General features: G+C 52.6%; 1 protein-coding gene across 1 annotated transcript; it reads left to right on the forward strand.

Moving 5' to 3' along the window:
* The first annotated feature begins 2,531 nt into the window (after nt 1-2,531).
* Nucleotides 2,532-24,390, forward strand: abca4a (ATP-binding cassette, sub-family A (ABC1), member 4a). Its single transcript, XM_075459922.1, has 6 exons — nt 2,532-2,611; nt 5,807-5,917; nt 10,216-10,309; nt 21,616-21,757; nt 23,860-23,978; nt 24,329-24,390. Exons 1-6 carry the CDS (start codon nt 2,537-2,539, stop codon nt 24,388-24,390), a joined length of 603 nt encoding a protein of 200 aa, XP_075316037.1. The 5' UTR covers nt 2,532-2,536.

Here is a 24,390-nt window from a genome sequence, read left to right on the forward strand (position 1 = left end):
GCCGCAAGTCCGACGATACGACCACAAAGTCGATCATCGAGCTGCGGCCTAGGGTGTCCTGGTGCCAAGTGCATATATGGACACCCTTATGCCTGAACATGGTGTTCGTTATGGACAGTCCGTGACGAGCACAGAAGTCCAACAACAAAACACCACTCTGATTCAGATCGGGGGGGCCGTTCCTCCCAATCACGCCCCTCCGGGTCTCACTGTCATTGCCCACGTGAGCATTGAAGTCCCCCAGCAGGACGAGGGAGTCTCCCGGAGGAGCACTCTCTAGTGCCTCCTCCAGGGACTCCAAAAGTGTGGGTACTCTGAACTGCCGTTCGGTGCATAAGCACAAACAACAGTCAGGACCCGTCCCCCCACCCTAAGGCGGAGGGAGGCTACCCTCTGGTCCACCGGGGTAAACCCCAATGTACAGGCGCACAGCCGGGGGGCAATAAGTATGCCCACACCTGCTCTACGCCTCTTACCGCAGGCAACTCCAGAGTGGAAGAGAGTCCAACCCCTCTGGAGGAGGCTGGTTCCGGAGCCCAAGCCGTGCGTCGAGGTGAGTCCGACTATATCTAGCCGGAACCGCTCAGCCTCGCGCACCAGCTCAGGCTCCTTCCCCAGCAGAGAGGTGACGTTCCACGTCCCAAGAGCCAGCTTCAGTAGCCGAGGATCAGACCGCCAAGGTCCCCGCCTTCGGCTCCAGGGGGGGGCCCCGGTGACCCGCGTCCGGGCGAAGGAACACGGTGTCCAATTTTCTTCATCATCATAGGGGTTTTATGAGCTGTTCTTTGTCTGGTCCCTCATCTAGGATCTGTTTGCCTTGGGTGACCCTACCAGGGGCTTAAAGCCCCAGACAACATAGCTCCCAGACTCACTGGGGCACGCAAACCCCCCCACCACGGTAAGGTGACAGCTCAAGGGGAGTAAATAATATAAAGGTGTTTTTACATTTAAATACCATTTTATGGGAATAGTAGATAGATAGATAGATAGATAGATAGATAGATAGATAGATAAGTACTTTTTTCATCCCAATTTGGGAAATTGTTGTGTTGCAGCAGCACACAGTAAAAGATATGTAAACAATTAAAGTGAAAAGAAGCAAATATAATAGAATAAAATAAAATAAAACTTAATAAAAATAGTGAATAAACATTAGGTACCATCCTAGTACCAGAATAGTACCATCACAGCATTGACGGTGGTAAATGACAGTTCTGTTGCTCCATGGTGCATCTCTCTTTATTGATTTAAAAGCGTTTGATACGCTCGAACACAATAGTTTAAAACTTAGACTCTCGGAGGAAGCAGTTGCTTGGTTCATCTTAGTAATGGGACTCATTAAATATGATTGCCTGTGTACTGTTACTGTCCACCAGGGGGTGCCGCAGGGTTGTGTGTTAGAGCCCCTCTTATTCCTTATTTATAGCAATGATCTGGGTATAAATGGGACAGATGCTAATGTTCACCTCTATGCTGATGACAGTTATTTACAGCTCCGGACCAACTCCTGTTCAGGCCACTGAATCCCTGCAGAAAGCCTCTGTTGGTGTCCAGGACTCATTACTTCAGCTGAAACTCGTCCTCAACGCTGAGAAGACCGAGCTGATGCTGTTCTCTGAATCTAGGAAGAGGCCACAGACCCCCCCTGGAGGGAAATGAAACAGAGGTGGTTCAGAGTATAAACACTTGGGTGTCTTGACTTACGTCTCCCTCACTTTCAGATTGAGAAACTTGTGAAGAAGCTGAGGTTAAAACTGGGTTTTTAATTTTCAAAATAAGATGCTTTTCTCTTTTAATGTAAAGAGCACTTGTTGCTGCTACTTGTTCTGGTTTTTGGAGATCTTTTAGAGATGAAAAGCTCCAGCAGAAGGACTGAAACTAACAGCGTTAACCTCTTTGAGTGTCTTCAAACCCAAACTGAGGACACTTGAGGGCGACTCCACTACATGTTTTTCATTATTCAATCCTTTTTCTTTCACTTGTTTGTGCTTTTATCTGTAATTGTTTAACTGTGTTTTGGATCTGCTGCTGCCTATCTTGGCTTAAATAAAGGTTTTAATGACAATAAAAGATGATCGATACAAAGATCAGCTTCATCTGAGAGTGGTTCATATCATCATGTCCTCTGAGACCTTTTATGGACCTTCTCTGGACATTTATTCATACAAACAGTCCTCTAAGCCTCCGTCTTAAAACCCATTTTTATTCCCTGGCTTTTAACCCAGTTTCTGTCATTGTTTTAATATTGTTGTTTTTGCATTGTTCTTGTGTTTTATGCCTTGTATTTTGTGTTGTACAGCACTTTGTTTCAGCCACGGCTGTGTTAAAAGGCTTTATAAATAAAGTTGAGTTGATCAGGGATCAATCCCACAGCACCGCGGTCTGAAAACACCTTTTATTCATTCAGGAAACACGGAGACATTTTGGACCTTTTCTGCTTTTATTGTGAAACTCCTCACCGGAAGCAGCTGGTGACTGTTTTCTCTTGACTCCGGTGAGTTTACTTTAGTCCCGCAGCTGCAGCTCAGAGAAACAGATGCTGCTGGAAGGAGGAGCACCGCAGACCCGAGGAGAGCCAGAGGAGAGCCAGAGACCGGTGACTGCCGCCCGAGTGTGTTCCGAGTGGGTCCGAATGCTTCCGAACGGGTCTGAGTGGTTCTGAGTGTGTTCTGAGTGGTTCTGAGTGGTTCTGAGTGTGTTCTGAATGGTTCTGAACGGGTACGAGTGTGTTCTGAGTGGTTCCGAGTGGTTCTGAGTGTGTTCCGAGTGGTTCCGAGTGGTTCTGAGTGTGTTCCGAGTGGTTCTGAGTGTGTTCCGAGTGGTTCTGAGTGGTTCAGAACGGGTCTGAGTGTGTGTTTAACTCCGGTTCGGGTCAGTCTCGGTGTGAACAGGCGTTTTAAACCCTTTAAAGCTGATTGCTTCCCGGTGTGGAACACTCACTGTGAGTCTCTTTGGATCAGAGCTTCTGCAGAATGACCCTGATGGGATTGTTGCAGGTTTTTCCGGCTCCGGAAGTTTGTCAGACTCGGTTCGGACTGATTATGGACCTTATGATCTTATTCAGGAGTTCGGGTTCAGCTTCTCGGGCCGAACTTCTTTTAACTGAGATGAAGTGCGCGCGGACAGGAGCACGCGCTGAGGTGCGTGCTTTGTGGGAGTTTATTTTGATGAGAGAGATGAAAAGTTGTTGGGTCCCGCCGGGTCCTGTTGGGTCCCGCCGGGTCCTGTTGGGTCCCGCCGGCGGAACAAAGCGGACCTCAGCTCACCTGATCAGTTCAGAGTTCAGTTCCGGTCTGGATCCCCTTCATCACAGCAGCTCTTTGATCAGAGTAAACAGGAGTAGAAGTAGAAGAAGAAGAAGAAGGGGGGAGGGTCTGCACACATGTAAATTCAATCAGGAGACACCCCCCCAGCACAGGGTCTCTGGTCACATGGTTGCTGTATTGATCACATCAGCTGCTCAGTGTGAACAGTCCCTGTTGTCATGGTGACACACAGCAGTGCATCCTTCAGACCGGGTTCAGGTCCTGGAGCAGGACTCCCCTGGAGCAGGACTCCTCTGGAGCTGGACTCCCCTGGAGCAGGACTCCCCTGGAGCTGGACTCCCCTGGAGCAGGACTCCCCTGGAGCTGGACTCCCCTGGAGCTGGACTCCTCTGGAGCCGGACTCCCCTGGAGCCGGACTCCCCTGGAGCTGGACTCCCCTGGAGCAGGACTCCCCTGGAGCTGGACTCCCCTGGAGCAGGACTCCCCTGGAGCTGGTCTCCCCTGGAGCTGGACTCCCCTGGAGCAGGACTCCCCTGGAGCTGGACTCCCCTGGAGCAGGTCTCCCCTGGAGCTGGTCTCCCCTGGAGCAGGACTCCCCTGGAGCAGGACTCCCCTGGAGCTGGACTCCTCTGGAGCTGGACTCCCCTGGAGCAGGACTCCCCTGGAGCTGGTCTCCCCTGGAGCAGGACTCCCCTGGAGCTGGACTCCCCTGGAGCAGGACTCCCCTGGAGCTGGTCTCCCCTGGAGCTGGACTCCCCTGGAGCTGGTCTCCCCTGGAGCTGGTCTCCCCTGGAGCAGGACTCCCCTGGAGCAGGACTCCCCTGGAGCTGGACTCCCCTGGAGCAGGACTCCCCTGGAGCAGGACTCCCCTGGAGCTGGTCTCCCCTGGAGCAGGACTCCCCTGGAGCAGGACTCCCCTGGAGCTGGTCTCCCCTGGAGCAGGACTCCCCTGGAGCAGGACTCCCCTGGAGCAGGACTCCCCTGGAGCAGGACTCCCCTGGAGCAGGACTCCCCTGGAGCAGGACTCCCCTGGAGCAGGACTCCCCTGGAGCTGGTCTCCCCTGGAGCAGGACTCCCCTGGAGCAGGACTCCCCTGGAGCTGGACTCCTCTGGAGCTGGACTGAAAAGTTCTCTGATTGGTGTGTGTGGGCGGAGCCAGTGGGCCGCAGTTCTCTGATTGGTGTGTGTGGGCGGAGCCAGTGGGCCGCAGTTCTCTGATTGGTGTGAGTGGACGGAGCCAGCGGGCCGCAGGCCTCTGATTGGTGTGCGTGGGCGGAGCCAGCGGGCCGCAGGCCTCTGATTGGTGTGCGTGGGCGGAGCCAGCGGGCCGCAGGCCTCTGATTGGTGTGCGTGGGCGGAGCCAGCGGGCCGCAGGCCTCTGATTGGTGTGCGTGGGCGGAGCCAGCGGGCCGCAGGCCTCTGATTGGTGTGCGTGGGCGGAGCCAGCGGGGCCGCAGGCCTCTGATTGGTGTGCGTGGGCGGGCCGCAGGCCTCTGATTGGTGTGCGTGGGCGGAGCCAGCGGGGCCGCAGGCCTCTGATTGGTGTGTGTGGGCGGAGCCAGCGGGCCGCAGGCCTCTGATTGGTGTGCGTGGGCGGAGCCAGCGGGCCGCAGGCCTCTGATTGGTTTGCGTGGGCGGAGCCAGCGGGCCGCAGGCCTCTGATTGGTGTGCGTGGGCGGAGCCAGCGGGCCGCAGGCCTCTGATTGGTGTGTGGGCGGAGCCAGCGGGCCGCAGGCCTCTGATTGGTGTGTGGGCGGAGCCAGCGGGCCGCAGGCCTCTGATTGGTGTGTGGGCGGAGCCAGCGGGCCGCAGGCCTCTGATTGGTGTGCGTGGGCGGAGCCAGCGGGCCGCAGGCCTCTGATTGGTGTGCGTGGGCGGAGCCAGCGGGCCGCAGGCCTCTGATTGGTGTGCGTGGGCGGAGCCAGCGGGCCGCAGGCCTCTGATTGGTGTGCGTGGGCGGAGCCAGCGGGCCGCAGGCCTCTGATTGGTGTGCGTGGGCGGAGCCAGCGGGCCGCAGGCCTCTGATTGGTGTGCGTGGGCGGAGCCAGCGGGCCGCAGGCCTCTGATTGGTGTGCGTGGGCGGAGCCAGCGGGCCGCAGGCCTCTGATTGGTTTGCGTGGGCGGAGCCAGCGGGCCGCAGGCCTCTGATTGGTGTGCGTGGGCGGAGCCAGCGGGCCGCAGGCCTCTGATTGGTGTGTGGGCGGAGCCAGCGGGCCGCAGGCCTCTGATTGGTGTGTGGGCGGAGCCAGCGGGCCGCAGGCCTCTGATTGGTGTGTGGGCGGAGCCAGCGGGCCGCAGGCCTCTGATTGGTGTGCGTGGGCGGAGCCAGCGGGCCGCAGGCCTCTGATTGGTGTGCGTGGGCGGAGCCAGCGGGCCGCAGGCCTCTGATTGGTGTGTGTGCAGAGGCTGTGAGCCTCACAGTAAACAGCTTGCTGATTGATCAGTGCTGACGCTGTGATCTGATAACCGATCTGCAGTATCAGCACCTTTGACCCGACACCTTTGAGCTGAACCGTGTGTGTTCACCGTGTTTACCGCAGAGCGAGCGGCGCCGCCAGCATTCCTGCTCAGAGCCGGCTGCAGACATGTCCGTCTCCACTCAGCTGGGGCTGCTGCTGTGGAAGAACTTCACCTACCGGCGACGCCAGAAGGTCAGTTTAACTTCACTTTAATGTTCTGTTCTGTGTTCTGACCCGCCGGGCCTCAGGCAGAACCCTTTAATGTTCTGTTCTGTGTTCTGACCCGCCGGGCCTCAGGCAGAACCCATTAATGTTCTGTTCTGTGTTCTGACCCGCCGGGCCTCAGGCAGAACCCATTAATGTTCTGTTCTGTGTTCTGACCCGCCGGGCCTCAGGCAGAACTCTTTAATGTTCTGTTCTGTGTTCTGTGTTCTGACCCGCCGGGCCTCAGGCAGAACCCATTAATTCTGTGTTCTGTGTTCTGACTCGCCGGGCCTCAGGCAGAACCCTTTAATGTTCTGTTCTGTGTTCTGACCCGCCGGGCCTCAGGCAGAACCCATTAATGTTCTGTTCTGTGTTCTGACCCGCCGGGCCTCAGGCAGAACCCATTAATGTTCTGTTCTGTGTTCTGACCCGCCGGGCCTCAGGCAGAACCCTTTAATGTTCTGTTCTGTGTTCTGTGTTCTGACCCGCCGGGCCTCAGGCAGAGTCCAGTAATGTTCTGTACTGTGTTCTGACCCGCCGGGCCTCAGGCAGAACCCAGTCTGGGTCTCAGAGCCTCTGAAACTCTGACCCGGCTGGAGGTTCTGGAGCCCGGTTCTCCCTAACTCTAACCCGGCTGGAGGTTCTGAGCCCGGTTCTCCCTAACTCTAACCCGGCTGGAGGTTCTGAGCCCGGTTCTCCCTAACTCTAACCCGGCTGGAGGTTCTGAGCCCGGTTCTCCCTAACTCTGACCCGGCTGGAGGTTCTGAGCCCGGTTCTCCCTAACTCTGACCCGGCTGGAGGTTCTGGAGCCCGGTTCTCCCTAACTCTGACCCGGCTGGAGGTTCTGGAGCCCGGTTCTCCCTAACTCTGACCCGGCTGGAGGTTCTGGAGCCCGGTTCTCCCTAACTCTGACCCGGCTGGAGGTTCTGAGCCCGGTTCTCCCTAACTCTGACCCGGCTGGAGGTTCTGAGCCCGGTTCTCCCTAACTCTGACCCGGCTGGAGGTTCTGGAGCCCGGTTCTCCCTAACTCTGACCCGGCTGGAGGTTCTGGAGCCCGGTTCTCCCTAACTCTAACCCGGCTGGAGGTTCTGAGCCCGGTTCTCCCTAACTCTGACCCGGCTGGAGGTTCTGAGCCCGGTTCTCCCTAACTCTGACCCGGCTGGAGGTTCTGGAGCCCGGTTCTCCCTAACTCTGACCCGGCTGGAGGTTCTGAGCCCGGTTCTCCCTAACTCTAACCCGGCTGGAGGTTCTGAGCCCGGTTCTCCCTAACTCTAACCCGGCTGGAGGTTCTGGAGCCCGGTTCTCCCTAACTCTAACCCGTCTGAAGGTTCTGAGCCCGGTTCTCCCTAACTCTAACCCGGCTGGAGGTTCTGAGCCCGGTTCTCCCTAACTATAACCCGGCTGGAGGTTCTGAGCCCGGTTCTCCCTAACTCTGACCCTGCTGGAGGTTCTGAGCCCGGTTCTCCCTAACTCTAACCCAGCTGGAGGTTCTGAGCCCGGTTCTCCCTAACTGTAACCCGGCTGGAGGTTCTGAGCCCGGTTCTCCCTAACTCTAACCCGGCTGGAGGTTCTGAGCCCGGTTCTCCCTAACTCTAACCCGGCTGGAGGTTCTGGAGCCCGGTTCTCCCTAACTGTAACCCGGCTGGAGGTTCTGAGCCCGGTTCTCCCTAACTCTGACCCGGCTGGAGGTTCTGGAGCCCGGTTCTCCCTAACTCTGACCCGGCTGGAGGTTCTGAGCCCGGTTCTCCCTAACTGTAACCCGGCTGGAGGTTCTGAGCCCGGTTCTCCCTAACTGTAACCCGGCTGGAGGTTCTGAGCCCGGTTCTCCCTAACTCTAACCCGGCTGGAGGTTCTGGAGCCCGGTTCTCCCTAACTCTGACCCGGCTGGAGGTTCTGGAGCCCGGTTCTCCCTAACTCTGACCCGGCTGGAGGTTCTGGAGCCCGGTTCTCCCTAACTCTGACCCGGCTGGAGGTTCTGAGCCCGGTTCTCCCTAACTCTGACCCGGCTGGAGGTTCTGAGCCCGGTTCTCCCTATCTCTGACCCGGCTGGAGGTTCTGGAGCCCGGTTCTCCCTAACTCTGACCCGGCTGGAGGTTCTGAGCCCGGTTCTCCCTAACTCTGACCCGGCTGGAGGTTCTGAGCCCGGTTCTCCCTAACTCTGACCCGGCTGGAGGTTCTGGAGCCCGGTTCTCCCTAACTCTGACCCGGCTGGAGGTTCTGAGCCCGGTTCTCCCTAACTCTAACCCGGCTGGAGGTTCTGAGCCCGGTTCTCCCTAACTCTAACCCGGCTGGAGGTTCTGGAGCCCGGTTCTCCCTAACTCTGACCCGGCTGGAGGTTCTGGAGCCCGGTTCTCCCTAACTCTGACCCGGCTGGAGGTTCTGGAGCCCGGTTCTCCCTAACTCTAACCCGGCTGGAGGTTCTGAGCCCGGTTCTCCCTAACTCTAACCCGGCTGGAGGTTCTGAGCCCGGTTCTCCCTAACTCTAACCCGGCTGGAGGTTCTGAGCCCGGTTCTCCCTAACTCTAACCCGGCTGGAGGTTCTGGAGCCCGGTTCTCCCTAACTCTGACCCGGCTGGAGGTTCTGGAGCCCGGTTCTCCCTAACTCTGACCCGGCTGGAGGTTCTGGAGCCCGGTTCTCCCTAACTCTGACCCGGCTGGAGGTTCTGAGCCCGGTTCTCCCTAACTCTGACCCGGCTGGAGGTTCTGGAGCCCGGTTCTCCCTAACTCTAACCCGGCTGAAGGTTCTGAGCCCGGTTCTCCCTAACTCTAACCCGGCTGGAGGTTCTGAGCCCGGTTCTCCCTAACTATAACCCGGCTGGAGGTTCTGAGCCCGGTTCTCCCTAACTCTGACCCTGCTGGAGGTTCTGAGCCCGGTTCTCCCTAACTCTGACCCGGCTGGAGGTTCTGAGCCCGGTTCTCCCTAACTCTAACCCGGCTGGAGGTTCTGGAGCCCGGTTCTCCCTAACTCTAACCCGGCTGGAGGTTCTGAGCCCGGTTCTCCCTAACTCTAACCCGGCTGGAGGTTCTGAGCCCGGTTCTCCCTAACTCTAACCCGGCTGGAGGTTCTGAGCCCGGTTCTCCCTAACTCTAACCCGGCTGGAGGTTCTGGAGCCCGGTTCTCCCTAACTCTAACCCGGCTGGAGGTTCTGGAGCCCGGTTCTCCCTAACTCTGACCCGGCTGGAGGTTCTGGAGCCCGGTTCTCCCTAACTCTGACCCGGCTGGAGGTTCTGGAGCCCGGTTCTCCCTAACTCTAACCCGGCTGGAGGTTCTGGAGCCCGGTTCTCCCTAACTCTGACCCGGCTGGAGGTTCTGGAGCCCGGTTCTCCCTAACTCTGACCCGGCTGGAGGTTCTGGAGCCCGGTTCTCCCTAACTCTAACCCGGCTGGAGGTTCTGGAGCCCGGTTCTCCCTAACTCTGACCCGGCTGGAGGTTCTGGAGCCCGGTTCTCCCTAACTCTAACCCGGCTGGAGGTTCTGAGCCCGGTTCTCCCTAACTCTGACCCGGCTGGAGGTTCTGGAGCCCGGTTCTCCCTAACTCTAACCCGTCTGAAGGTTCTGAGCCCGGTTCTCCCTAACTCTAACCCGGCTGGAGGTTCTGAGCCCGGTTCTCCCTAACTATAACCCGGCTGGAGGTTCTGAGCCCGGTTCTCCCTAACTCTGACCCTGCTGGAGGTTCTGAGCCCGGTTCTCCCTAACTCTGACCCGGCTGGAGGTTCTGAGCCCGGTTCTCCCTAACTCTAACCCGGCTGGAGGTTCTGGAGCCCGGTTCTCCCTAACTCTAACCCGGCTGGAGGTTCTGGAGCCCGGTTCTCCCTAACTCTAACCCGGCTGGAGGTTCTGAGCCCGGTTCTCCCTAACTCTGACCCGGCTGGAGGTTCTGGAGCCCGGTTCTCCCTAACTCTGACCCGGCTGGAGGTTCTGAGCCCGGTTCTCCCTAACTCTAACCCGGCTGGAGGTTCTGAGCCCGGTTCTCCCTAACTCTAACCCGTCTGGAGGTTCTGAGCCCGGTTCTCCCTAACTATAACCCGGCTGGAGGTTCTGAGCCCGGTTCTCCCTAACTCTGACCCGGCTGGAGGTTCTGGAGCCCGGTTCTCCCTAACTCTGACCCGGCTGGAGGTTCTGGAGCCCGGTTCTCCCTAACTCTAACCCGGCTGGAGGTTCTGAGCCCGGTTCTCCCTAACTCTGACCCGGCTGGAGGTTCTGAGCCCGGTTCTCCCTAACTCTGACCCGGCTGGAGGTTCTGAGCCCGGTTCTCCCTAACTCTGACCCGTGTGTTTGTGTTTCAGCTCCAGCTGCTGGTGGAGATCCTCTGGCCGCTCTTCATCTTCTTCATCCTCATCGCCGTGCGGCTGAACTACCCCCCCTACGAGCAGCACGAGTGTGAGTTCCTTCATTTGGACCGGAGACGGGTTCTGAGGGTTCTGATGCTGAGGGTTCTGATGCTGAGGGTTCTGATGCTGAGGGTTCTGATGCTGAGGGTTCTGATGCTGAGGGTTCTGAGGCTGAGGGTTCTGATTCTGAGGCTGAGGGTTCTGAGGCTGAGGGTTCTGAGGCTGAGGGTTCTGAGGCTGAGGGTTCTGAGGCTGAGGGTTCTGATGCTGAGGGTTCTGATGCTGAGGGTTCTGAGGCTGAGGGTTCTGAGGCTGAGGGTTCTGATGCTGAGGGTTCTGATGCTGAGGGTTCTGAGGCTGAGGGTTCTGAGGCTGAGGGTTCTGATGCTGAGGGTTCTGATGCTGAGGGTTCTGAGGCTGAGGGTTCTGATGCTGAGGGTTCTGAGGCTGAGGGTTCTGATTCTGAGGCTGAGGGTTCTGAGGCTGAGGGTTCTGAGGCTGAGGGTTCTGATGCTGAGGGTTCTGATGCTGAGGGTTCTGAGGCTGAGGGTTCTGATGCTGAGGGTTCTGATGCTGAGGGTTCTGAGGCTGAGGGTTCTGAGGCTGAGGGTTCTGAGGCTGAGGGTTCTGATTCTGAGGCTGAGGGTTCTGAGGCTGAGGGTTCTGAGGCTGAGGGTTCTGAGGCTGAGGGTTCTGATGCTGAGGGTTCTGATGCTGAGGGTTCTGATTCTGAGGGTTCTGAGGCTGAGGGTTCTGATTCTGAGGGTTCTGAGGCTGAGGGTTCTGAGGCTGAGGGTTCTGATTCTGAGGGTTCTGAGGCTGAGGGTTCTGAGGCTGAGGGTTCTGATTCTGATGCTGAGGGTTCTGATGCTGAGGGTTCTGATGCTGAGGGTTCTGATTCTGAGGGTTCTGATGCTGAGGGTTCTGATGCTGAGGGTTCTGATGCTGAGGGTTCTGATTCTGAGGGTTCTGATGCTGAGGGTTCTGAGGCTGAGGGTTCTGATTCTGATGCTGAGGGTTCTGATGCTGAGGGTTCTGAGGCTGAGGGTTCTGATTCTGATGCTGAGGGTTCTGAGGCTGAGGGTTCTGATTCTGATGCTGAGGGTTCTGAGGCTGAGGGTTCTGATGCTGAGGGTTCTGAGGCTGAGGGTTCTGAGGCTGAGGGTTCTGAGGCTGAGGGTTCTGAGGCTGAGGGTTCTGAGGCTGAGGGTTCTGATTCTGATCCTGAGGCTGAGGGTTCTGATGCTGAGGGTTCTGATTCTGATCCTGAGGCTGAGGGTTCTGATGCTGAGGGTTCTGATTCTGATTCTGATGCTGAGGGTTCTGATTCTGATGCTGAGGGTTCTGAGGCTGAGGGTTCTGATGCTGAGGGTTCTGATGCTGAGGGTTCTGATGCTGAGGGTTCTGATGCTGAGGGTTCTGAGGCTGAGGGTTCTGAGGCTGAGGGTTCTGAGGCTGAGGGTTTTGATTCTGATGCTGAGGGTTCTGAGGCTGAGGGTTCTGATTCTGATGCTGAGGGTTCTGAGGCTGAGGGTTCTGATGCTGAGGGTTCTGATGCTGAGGGTTCTGATGCTGAGGGTTCTGAGGCTGAGGGTTCTGATTCTGATGCTGAGGGTTCTGAGGCTGAGGGTTCTGATGCTGAGGGTTCTGATCCTGAGGGTTCTGAGGCTGAGGGTTCTGATTCTGATGCTGAGGGTTCTGAGGCTGAGGGTTCTGAGGCTGAGGGTTCTGATTCTGATGCTGAGGGTTCTGAGGCTGAGGGTTCTGATTCTGATGCTGAGGGTTCTGAGGCTGAGGGTTCTGATTCTGATGCTGAGGGTTCTGAGGCTGAGGGTTCTGAGGCTGAGGATTCTGAGAGCTTGGGCCTCTCAGAGCTTGGGCCTCTCAGAGAGCTTGGGCCTCTCAGAGCTTGGGCCTCTCAGAGCTTGGGCCTCTCAGAGAGCTTGGGCCTCTCAGAGAGCTTGGGCCTCTCAGAGAGCTTGGGCCTCTCAGAGAGCTTGGGCCTCTCAGAGCTTGGGCCTCTCAGAGAGCTTGGGCCTCTCAGAGCTTGGGCCTCTCAGAGCTTGGGCCTCTCAGAGCTTGGGCCTCTCAGAGCTTGGGCCTCTCAGAGAGCTTGGGCCTCTCAGAGCTTGGGCCTCTCAGAGAGCTTGGGCCTCTCAGAGCTTGGGCCTCTCAGAGCTTGGGCCTCTCAGAGCTTGGGCCTCTCAGAGCTTGGGCCTCTCAGAGCTTGGGCCTCAGGCCGTCTTGTCCTCAGCTTGTGAGGCTGGACTGAGGAAGCAGCTGCAGCTCCACCACATGTTTCCCAGACTGCCTCCATCAGACAGACTTCACTCGTAGCTCTTCTTCCTGTTTCCCCCTGAAAGCAGAAGCTGAGCTCTCACTTCTGCTGGTTGGAGGAATGTTTCTGCAGTGATTCATGCAGCATGTGAGCAGCGACGTGTTGAAACCCGCCGCTGCTCAGCACAATGAGGCCGCTCAGAGAAAGCTCCAGAGATGACTTCACCTGATACTCTGAGATCAGTTTTACACCAAGTTTTCAGGGTGCAGACAGCTGTTAGCTTTAGCTCCTCTGAAGCTCAGCTGTTAGCTTTAGCTCCTCTGAAGTTCAGCTGTTAGCTTTAGCTCCTCTGAAGTTCAGCTGTTAGCTTTAGCTCCTCTGAAGCTCAGCCGTTACCTTTAGCTCCTCTGCACCTCAGGGGTTCTTTTGTCTCTTTAGAAGACTTGATGTATATCGGGTAGAATGGAAATCTGGTTAAAACCACGTGACTCAGCAGCTGTTCCTGGTAAACTCAGCAGCTGTTCCTGGTAAACTCAGCAGCTGTTCCTGGTAAACTGTTCCTGGTAAACTGTTCCTGGTAAACTGTTCCTGGTAAACTGTTCCTGGTAAACTGTTCCTGGTAAACTCAGCAGCTGTTCCTGGTAAACTGTTCCTGGTAAACTCAGCAGCTGTTCCTGGTAAACTCAGCAGCTGTTCCTGGTAAACTCAGCAGCTGTTCCTGGTAAACTGTTCCTGGTAAACTCAGTGACTGAGCTGATGGGAACCTCAGGGTTCCAGCTCTGCTGTTTGCAGATTATGTGGTTCTGGTGGCTTCTTCAGGAGATCGGGGATACGAGCGGCTGAAATGAGTTTCCTTCAGAGGGGGCGGGGCTCTGACATCCAGGGGGAGGAGCTCTGACATCCAGGGGGAGGAGCTCTGACATCCAGGGGGAGGAGCTCGGAGTAGAGGATGGATGGATGGATGGATAGATGGATGGAGGGATGGATAGATGGGATGGATGGATGAATAGAGGGATGGATGGATAGATGGGATGGATGGATAGATGGAGGGATGAATGGATTGATGGGATGGATGGATAGATGGGAGGGATGGATGGATGGATGGATAGATGGGATAGATAGATATATAGATGGAGGGATGAATGGATGGATGGAGGGAGGGATGGATAGATGGATGGATAGATGGGATGGATGGATAGATGGGATGGATGGATAGATGGAGGGATGAATGGATGAATGGATGGATAGATGGGATGGATGGATAGATGGATGGATGGATAGATGGAGGGATGAATGGATGAATGGATGGATAGATGGAGGGATGAATGGATGGATGGAGGGAGGGATGGATAGATGGATGGATAGATGGGATGGATGGATAGATGGAGGGATGAATGGATGAATGGATGGATAGATGGAGGGATGAATGGATGGATTGATGGGATGGATGGATAGATGGATGGATGGATGGATGGATTGATGGGAGGGATGGATGGATTGATGGGAGGGATGGATAGATGGGATGGATGGATGGATTGATGGGATGGATGGATAGATGGATGGATGGATGGATTGATGGGATGGATGGATAGATGGATGGATGGATGGATTGATGGGTTGGATGGATAGATGGAGGGATGAATGGATGGATGGATGGATTGATGGGAGGGATGGATAGATGGATGGATTGATGGGATGGATAGATGGATGGATTGATGGGATGGATAGATGGATGGATAGATGGGATGGATAGATGGATGGATGGATAGATGGAGGGATGGGAAGGATGGATGGAGGGATGGATGGATGGATGGATGGATGGATGGATGGATGGATGGATGGAGGGATGAATGGATGGATGGATGGATTGATGGGAGGGAGGGATAGATGGATGGAGGGATGGGAAGGATGGATGGAGGGATGGATGGATGGATGGATAGATGGATGGATGGATGGAGGGATGAATGGATGGATTGATGGGAGGGAGGGATAGATGGATGGATTGATGGGAGGGATAGATGGATGGAGGGATGGGAAGGATGGATGGAGGGATGGATGGATTGATGGGAGGGAGGGATAGATGGATGGATTGATGGGAAGGATGGATGGAGGGATGGATGGATGGATGGATAGATGGAGGGATGGATGGATGGAGGGATGAATGGATGGATGGATGGATTGATGGGAGGGAAGGATAGATGGATGGAGGGATGGGAAGGATGGATGGAGGGATGGATGGATTGATGGGAGGGAGGGATAGATGGATGGATTGATTGGAGGGATGGATGGATGGATGGATAGATGGGTGGATGGATGGATGGAGGGATGAATGGATGGATGGATGGATTGATGGGAGGGAGGGATAGATGGATGGATTGATGGGAGGGATGGATAGATAGATGGATGGATTGATGGGATGGATGGATAGATGGAGGGATGAATGGATGGATGGATTGATGGGAGGGATGGATAGATGGATGGATTGATGGGATGGATAGATGGATAGATGGATGGATGGATAGATGGAGGGATGAATGGATTGATAGATGGATGGATGGGAAGGATGGATGGAGGGATGGATGGATGGATGGAGGGATGAATGGATGGATGGATGGATTGATGGGAGGGAGGGATAGATGGATGGATTGATGGGAGGGATGGATAGATGGATGGATTGATGGGAGGGATGGATAGATGGAGGGATGGATGGATGGATGGATGGATTGATTGGAGGGATGGATAGATGGATGGATTGATGGGAGGGATGGATAGATAGATAGATGGATGGATAGATAGATAGATGGATGGATAGATGGGATGGATAGATGGATGGATGGAGGGATAGATGGGATGGATGGATAGATGGAGGGATGGATGGATGGATAGATGGAGGGATGAATGGATGGAGAGATGGATGGATGGATAGATGGATGGATAGATGGGATGGATGGATAGATGGATGGATGGAGGGATGGATAGATGGATGGATAGATGGGATGGATGGATAGATGGAGGGATGAATGGATGGAGGGATGGATAGATGGAGGGATGAATGGATTGATGGGATGGATGGATAGATGGAGGGATGAATGGATGGAGGGATGGAGGGATGAATGGATTGATGGGATGGATGGATGGAGGGATAGATGGGATGGATGGATAGATGGGATGGATGGATAGATGGGATGGAGGGATAGATGGGATGGATGGATATATGGGATGGATGGATAGATGGATGGATGGATAGATGGGATGGATGGATGGATGGATAGATGGAGGGATGAATGGGTTGATGGGATGGATGGATAGATGGAGGGATGAATGGATGGAGGGATGGATAGATGGAGGGATGAATGGATTGATTGGATGGATGGAGGGATAGATGGGATGGATGGATAGATGGGATGGATAGATGGAGGGATGAATGGATAGATAGGATGGATGGATAGATGGATGGCTAGATGGGATGGATGGATAGATGGAGGGATGGATAGATAGATGGGATGGATGGATAGATGGATGGATAGATGGAGGGATGAATGGGATGGATGATAGATGGAGGGATGAATGGATTGATGGGATGGATGGATGGAGGGATAGATGGGATGGATAGATGGAGGGATGAAGGGGTTGATGGGATGGATGGAGGGATGAATGGATTGATGGGATGGAGGGATAGATGGGATAGATGGATAGATGGGATAGATGGATAGATGGGATGGATGGATAGATGGATGGATAGATGGAGGGATGAATGGGATGGATGATAGATGGAGGGATGGATGAATGGATGAATGGATGGATGGATGGATGGATGGATCAATCAGAATCAGAAAAACTTTATTTATCCCCGAAGGGCGAAGAGCGGTACATTAAAAGAAGAACAAGGAATCACAAAGAAATTAAAAACACAAAAGGGGGTGACAAAAAATAAATAAATAAAATATTTAGCAAATAAATAAAAAAATAGGGCGTTGATAAAATTAAAATGACAATGTGATTAAAGTGACATTGTAGTTAAAGTGTCAAGGTGATATTGTAATATTGTACATCAGGACGAGATATTGCACTAAAGTATTGTACAAGAAGACCTAAGTTGAAGTAACTGTCTTAGACTTCTTAGAGTTCAAGAGGAGACCAACGCTGGGAACAAAGCTTCCTCCTTTGGGTCTTACGGGCCGGACAGCGGAACCTGCCACCACATGGCAGCTGCTCAAATGCCGGAAACAGAGCATGAGTCGGGTCCTTGAGAATTCAACGAGCCAGGCTGCTAGCCTGCTGCTCGTACACAGTGTTCAGATGGCGAACAGAAAGTCCAATAATCTTGGAACACACCTTGACAATGTTATGCAGGCGGTTCCTATCCTGTACAGTGATGGAGTGCTGCCAGATGCATATGGAGAAAGCCAAAACACTCTCAATGAATGTGTAATAGAAAGTCAACAAGATGTTCTGACTGACAGAAAGAGAGTTCAGTTTCCTTAGTAGGTACATCCTCTGGTGACACTTCCTCAGGATCCCTTCTGTGTTGGAAGAGAACCCCAGTTGGTAACCCAGGATGGTTCCCAGGTATTTATATTCCTCAACTGTCTCGACCGGAGAACCGTGGATGATAGCGGTGACAGCCGCCGCCAGTTCCCTTTGGCTGCTAGAGAAGGTCACCACCATGTCCTTAGTGTTTCTGACATGCAGCTCCAGAAAGGAAGAGTCACACCACTCTATGAACTGCTGAAGAGCGGGTCCATGATGGAGGGAGGGGCCGGACAGGAGGGACAGCAGAACTGTATCATCAGCAAACTTAACCAAGTGACAGTTGGAGTGTGTTGATCTGCACTCATCGGTGTACAGAATGAAGAGCAGCGGAGATAGCACACAGCCTTGTGGGGAGCCAGTGGAGGTGGTGAGGAGGTCAGACGGGTTATTATTAATCCGGACACGCTGGGTCCGGTTGGTCAAAAAGTCCAAGATCCAGAGGATGAGCTGACTGCTCATGTTGAAGTTCCGGTGGAGTCTCTCTGCTAGAATATGTGGTTGCATGGTGTTAAAGGCTGAGGAAAAGTCTGCAAACAGGAGTCTGGCGGAGGTACTGGGAAGCTCCAGGTGTCTGTGAACAGTATCAATAGCCCCTTTCACACTGAGACCCGCTACCTTAGCGGGTCCAAATTGCACCTTCGACCCGCGTCGAGCAATGTGAACGCTTGGCGTGTTGGTGACCCGTGTCGCCTGAAGCCGAGTTCAGGGGGCGTGGCCTAGTGGCAGAGCGTCACACGAAACACATAAAATGCTGGGCGTGTACAATGACGTAGGCACAGCCATGCGTCGGAGGTAGGGTTAAATACACCTGTCTGCATCAAATTTTTCAAACAAACGATGGCGGGACACCTTGAGAACTCATTTTTGCAATGCAGTTCATGGAGATGTTACTTTACGGTGCGTCTTGCTGCGTGGGAAACCGCGCTCTCCCATCTTTCTCGCCAGCCCGAATTCCAGCAGAGGTCCATCTTTCACCGTCCCCGACATGTGGCGGTAGATAACGTCCTCTGGCCGGAGGCTGAGGAGCTCGCGGACCTCCTTGTCTCACTAGTTGGCCATATTAAAAAATGTCTCGAACTTGATGTAGGCTAAAACAGAGTAAAACTTGTCCTCACCTGTCGCTGTTGTTCTGAATCAGCTGTCCATTCTGTCTTTTAAACTCCTCACGTCACGCCCACGTCCGACCCGCGTCGATTGCGTTCACACCAAACTCGGCTCGGCAAAAAGACTAGGGTCCGACGCGGGTCGAAAGGCGAGTCGAGTTGACGCGGCAGCCCGGGTCGGCAGTGTGAACGCAACAGCGGACACGCTAAATTCGCGAATTAAACGCGGGTTATTCCTCAGTGTGAAAGGGGCTATTGATGAAGGCTTTGGCATCGTCAACACCTTTGTGCCTTTGATATGCAAATTGGAGCGGGTCGAGTTGTGACTTGGGTTAGGGTGAGAATGTGTTGCCTGACGAGCCTCTCCATAGCCTTCATCACCTGGGAGGAGAGGGCCTCTGGGCGCAGATCATTCAGGGCCATGGGGGGGCTTCTCTTGGGAACTGGGACAATTGTTGAGTTTTTCCAACATTTAGGGACAGTTCCTGTGTTGATGTAGCCTGGGAATTCCCATGCTGCTTTGCACGCGATTTCATTCACACTGCAAAGGCAGCCTGGAAACCACCGCCCTTATTTTTGCCTTAGTTAGGGAACCAATCACAGGACGGGGGGGGGGCAACAAGATGACGACGTCTATGCGCGACACCGAAGCTTGTAGAGTGTTAATCCAACATGGCAGCGGACACAACGTTACTGTTCGATGCAGCCTTAGAAAGTGTTTTAAGTAGCTTAGAACGCAAGTTTACTTTTATTTTACTTTTTACTTTTAATTTCTGTGGCTCTACATACGTCATCTGGTATAAGTGATACAATTGGCTATGAATCGCGTGCAAAGCAGCATGGGAAGAACCAGACGCCATTTGATAGACATTCGTAGCGCCCAATAAACGGCTCTAGGCATTCGTAAACCACGCCTCAAATACGAGAAAATGCACACCTAGTTCCCAGACCACCATCTCATCCAGATGTGGACGCGTCAGTCAGGCTAGTGTTGATGGAGATCTGGAACAGTTTCTGGAAGACACTCCCTAACTGGTCCGCACAGTGTGTGAGGACCCGGCCACTGACGTTATCAGCTCCAGGTGCGCTATTAGCCTTAGACCTCTTAAGGGCCCTTACAACGTCTGTGGTGGAGAAAGAGATACAAGGGTCATCAGGTATAAGGTCGGATCTGATATCCTCTAACTGGGTGGAGTTGTTGATCTCAAATCTGCAGAAGGAGTTAAGGTCATTCGGGAGAGATGCTGGTGTGCTGCCCGGGATGTTAACAGGGTTGTTGCTGATAGAAAGGTTAACAGCCGCCATTCTCTTCAGACCCTGCCAAGCTGAGCGGAGGTTTCCATGACAAAACTTTTCTAGATAGATGGAGGGAGGGATGGATGGATGGATGAATGGAGGGATAGATGGATGGATGGATGGATGAATGGATGGATTGATGGGATGGATGGATGGATGGATGGATGGATTGATGGGATGGATAGATGGAGGGATGGATGGATTGATGGATGGATTGATGGGATGGATGGATGGATGGATAGATGGATTGATGGGATGGATAGATGGATGGAGGGATGGATGGATTGATGGGATGGATAGATGGAGGGATGGGATGGAGGGATGGATGGATGGAGGGATGAATGGATGATGGGATGGATGGATGGATAGATGGATTGATGGGATGGATAGATGGGAGGGATGGATAGATGGGATGGATGGATAGATGGAGGGATGGATAGATGGGATGGATAGATGGATAGATGGATTGATGGGATGGATAGATGGGAGGGATGGATAGATGGGATGGATGGATAGATGGATAGATGGGATGGATAGATGGATAGATGGATTGATGGGATGGATAGATGGGAGGGATGGATAGATGGGATGGATGGATAGATGGAGGGATGGATAGATGGGATGGATAGATGGATAGATGGATTGATGGGATGGATAGATGGGAGGGATGGATAGATGGGATGGATGGATAGATGGGATGGATGGATAGATGGAGGGATGGATTGATGGGATGGATAGATGGGATGGAGGGATGGAGGGATTGATGGGATGGATAGATGGAGGGATTGATGGGAGGGATGGATAGACGGGATGGATAGATGGAGGGATGGATAGATGGGATGGATAGATGGAGGGATGGATGGATAGATGAATGGATTGATGGGATGGAGGGATTGATGGGATGGATGGATGGAGGGATGGATGGAGGGATGAATGGATTGATGGGATGGAGGGATGGATAGATGGAGGGATTGATGGGATGGGTAGATGGAGGGATGAATGGAGGGATGAATGGATAGATGGATGGATGGATGGACGGACCGGCTCACATTTCCCCAGAGATGGAACTAATTCCTGAGCTGTCTCCATGTTGTTCTTGTGGATTTCCACCACAGTTGTTGTTGTTTTGTGTCCCAGGTTAGTTTCCTGTTGGAACAGCTTCTTCTTCTACTGAAAGCAGCCATTAACACCGCAGCCTGCACTGCCCCCCTCTGGTGACTGCACACAGCCGAGTTTATTCACTGCGAACCATTGATTTGTTTTGTTGCTTCTTAGTTTTACAGAAGATGAAGCTGGACTTAAATTCTTCATGAATGAAGCAGGAAACTAAACTCTCTGACGTTCGCCTGAACTCTGAGAGGAATAAGATGTGGAAGTGAGAAAACTAAACTTTCTGATATTTGCCTGAACTCTGAGAGGAATAAGATGTGGAAGTGAGAAAACTAAACTCTCTGACGTTTGCCTGAACTCTGAGAGGAATAAGATGTGGAAGTGAGGAAACTAAACTTTCTGAACTGAGACGAGTCGTTGGAGAAGACAAGGGTGACATCACCTGTGGACTTGGGAGAACCTGCAGCTTTATCTTATCGCTGTGATTAGGAACGGGCCAGTTGGCAGTCCTAAAGGTTCCTGATAGCAGGGTCTTCGCTCAGCGTAAATCTGCGGGGCCAAAGGTTGCAGCCGTGCAGCTGCTGAGGCTCCGCTGCAGCTGATAGGGAGGTTATCTCCAGGTTCAGGCTCGCTTCCAACACAGCAGGAAGATAAAGACGATGGAACATCTGGCAGAAACGCACGTGCTGCTCAGGAAAACCACGAGGCCTCCCAAACACATCAACCGACTGCTTAATCTGATTTTATTCAACATTTCAGACTTAATGTGACGAGATCCAGATGTGTGACTGATCCCAGCTCTGATAAATGTGTTTTATTGATCAGGTTTGGTGTGATTAACAGAGCTTCATCTAATTATATCTAAAGTTCTGTTAAAGCTGAAGAAATAACCTGCAGATTAATCACCAACGTTGTGTTTTTTAGCAGCAGAACCACAAGAACCGCCTGTTTTTCTGATCCAGTTTGAGTTTAAAGTTTCCTCTGCTGCCCTGAACTACATCTCCCATCAGGCTCATGGCCACTTCCTGTCTGCAGGTCACTTTCCCAACAAGGCGATGCCGTCGGCCGGCACGCTGCCCTGGCTTCAGGGCATCCTGTGCAACGCCAACAACCCCTGCTTCAGGAACCCCACCCCGGGCGAGTCTCTGGGCATCGTCGGCAACTTCAACGACTCCATGTGAGTTTGGAATCTTCTCCGGGTCACTTCCTGGGCTGTGTTCGAAACCGCATACTGCATACTACATACTGCATACTGCATACTACATACTAAATACTGCATACTGCATACTGCATACTACATACTGCATACTGCATACTACATACTACATACTAAATACTGCATACTGCATACTGCATACTACATACTACATACTACATACTGCATACTACATACTGCATACTACATACTGCATACTGCATACTACATACTACATACTAAATACTGCATACTGCATACTACATACTGCATACTGCATACTGCATACTACATACTACATACTAAATACTGCATACTGCATACTGCATACTACATACTACATACTGCATACTGCATACTACATACTACATACTAAATACTGCATACTGCATACTGCATACTACATACTGCATACTACATACTACATACTACATACTAAATACTGCATACTACATACTACATACTGCATGCTGCATACTACATACTACATACTACATACTACATACTAAATACTGCATACTACATACTGCATACTGCATACTACATACTACATACTAAATACTGCATACTGCATACTACATACTGCATGCTGCATACTACATACTACATACTACATACTACATACTAAATACTGCATACTACATACTGCATACTGCATACTACATACTAAATACTGCATACTGCATACTGCATACTACATACTGCATACTGCATACTACATACTACATACTAAATACTGCATACTGCATACTGCATACTACATACTGCATACTACATACTACATACTACATACTGCATACTACATACTACATACTGCATGCTGCATACTACATACTACATACTACATACTAAATACTGCATACTACATACTGCATGCTGCATACTACATACTACATACAGTGTTTCCCGCAGCGCATTATAGTTAAGGCGGCCGCCTTAGCAAACTCGCACTGCCGCCTTGCCAACGTTCCCAAAAAAAAAAACGAAGTAATAATGCTTTGCCAGGCTCAGACATTAAAAGACAGCATTGATAACATTGAATTGCGACACCTACTGGTTGTTAATGTAAATAGTTAATAATGTAAATAAAAAAGTGTTACAGCTCTTAAACAGCTTCGTTATTGCTCTAACAGCCCCCGTCCCATTCCAAGTACCGTGACGATCGGCCACGTTACGTTACGTTGCATCTTGGGTAGTTTGAGTATGAGTAGTAACCTCATGATGCATACCCAACATTTCGGAGAATCTAGTATGCATCCGGGAACTTAAAAAAGTTAAAGTTAGTATGAGTAGTAGGAGAAGTATGCGGTTTCGAACACAGCCCTGGTCACTTCCTGCCCACCTGCACCGACCTTCCTTCAAACCCAGACCCCCCCGTGCAACATCTGGGGAGATGGTTCAAATAAAAACAGACAAATGGGCAAACTTAGACATTTTGAACCCAATTTTCAGACTTTCTGTTGGTTTTGAGTCCAAATCTAAAGGTGTCAGGACACTTCATCAGTGCCCCGGGGGGCTACAGGGGGCATTAACTTTTCCCAGGAGGGGGCTGATTGGCACTGTAGTCCATACACACCTACATTTGACCATATTTTACCTGCATGTGCAAAGTTTCAGGAGTTTTTGAGAAGAAAACATCCAGCAGAGCTTAGATGTTTCCTCATGTTAAAATTGGCTTAGTTCTTAGACATTATAAATGAAGACCTTAAATGATCCAGGCATAGTGAGACAAAACAATTAGCCTGGGAAAGCAGGTGCAAGATTCTCACACACACATTGTTTGGCTGATCCAGAGAACATGACGAAGCATGTTGAACCTGCTCATGTCCAATCATACTCGGTCGAGTGTGAACCAACCTATGTGAAATAATGAGTCGAATAAATACAAAATATACCCGGAAATCAAGGCTCAGGCTGACGGATTTCCTGCGAGAGGTCTGTGGTTCTGGGTCCAGCGCTGCTATACTTCCCTTGTTACCACCAATAAATACTTTATTTAACTTGAGATTCCTCCGGCTTGTTCTTGAGCTTCCAAAGAAAGAATCGAGCTAACACTCTTCTTCTTCATGTTTGTGTCGTTGCAGAATTTCTCGCCTCTTCTCGGACGCAAAGAAGATTCTCCTGTACAGTCAGAACGATAAAAACCTGGACGGCTTCAAGGAGCTGGCTCGGGCCCTGCAGCTGCTGCAGAGCAGCCGCTCGGGTAAGAAAAGGCGGCGTTGGTGTGTCAGAGGAGCTGCTGGTTTTAGCCTGAGAAGCTGCCCCCCCCCACCACTGCTGGCTGTTTCAGGCTCGCTGAACACAAAGAATTTTGCTCCTTTGTGTGATAATTTGCTGTTTTGTGTCTCACTGTGGGGTGCGTTTATTTTCCCTACCTGTCCCGACCTGCTGCCCCCCCCCTCCTCCTCTGACTGAGCAGCAGATTTACTGTCTTTGATCTGTCGAACCGCAGCGTTTCATTGGTTCAGAGCAGATGGTGTGATTGGGGGGGGGGGGTTGGTGGAGTTTACCTGTTAATCAGTCGGGTGATCTCACCTGGTCCCATAACCAAAGGGGTCCCAGAACCAAAGGTCCCAGAACCAGAGATCCCAGAACCAAAGGTCCATCATTCATAG

Source organism: Odontesthes bonariensis, unplaced genomic scaffold (genome assembly GCF_027942865.1).
Source record: "Odontesthes bonariensis isolate fOdoBon6 unplaced genomic scaffold, fOdoBon6.hap1 scaffold_248, whole genome shotgun sequence".
Taxonomy (NCBI): domain Eukaryota; kingdom Metazoa; phylum Chordata; class Actinopteri; order Atheriniformes; family Atherinopsidae; genus Odontesthes; species Odontesthes bonariensis.

What these genes read in the sequence shown, in the direction of transcription:
- abca4a (XM_075459922.1), top strand. Translation starts at nt 2,537, where the DNA reads ATGCTGCTGGAAGGAGGAGCACCGCAGACCCGAGGAGAGCCAGAGGAG. An exon ending in CCTACCGGCGACGCCAGAAG is followed by an intron (nt 5,918 to 10,215) that starts GTCAGTTTAACT and finishes TTTGTGTTTCAG; the next exon opens with CTCCAGCTGCTGGTGGAGAT. An exon ending in GGCAACTTCAACGACTCCAT is followed by an intron (nt 21,758 to 23,859) that starts GTGAGTTTGGAA and finishes GTGTCGTTGCAG; the next exon opens with AATTTCTCGCCTCTTCTCGG.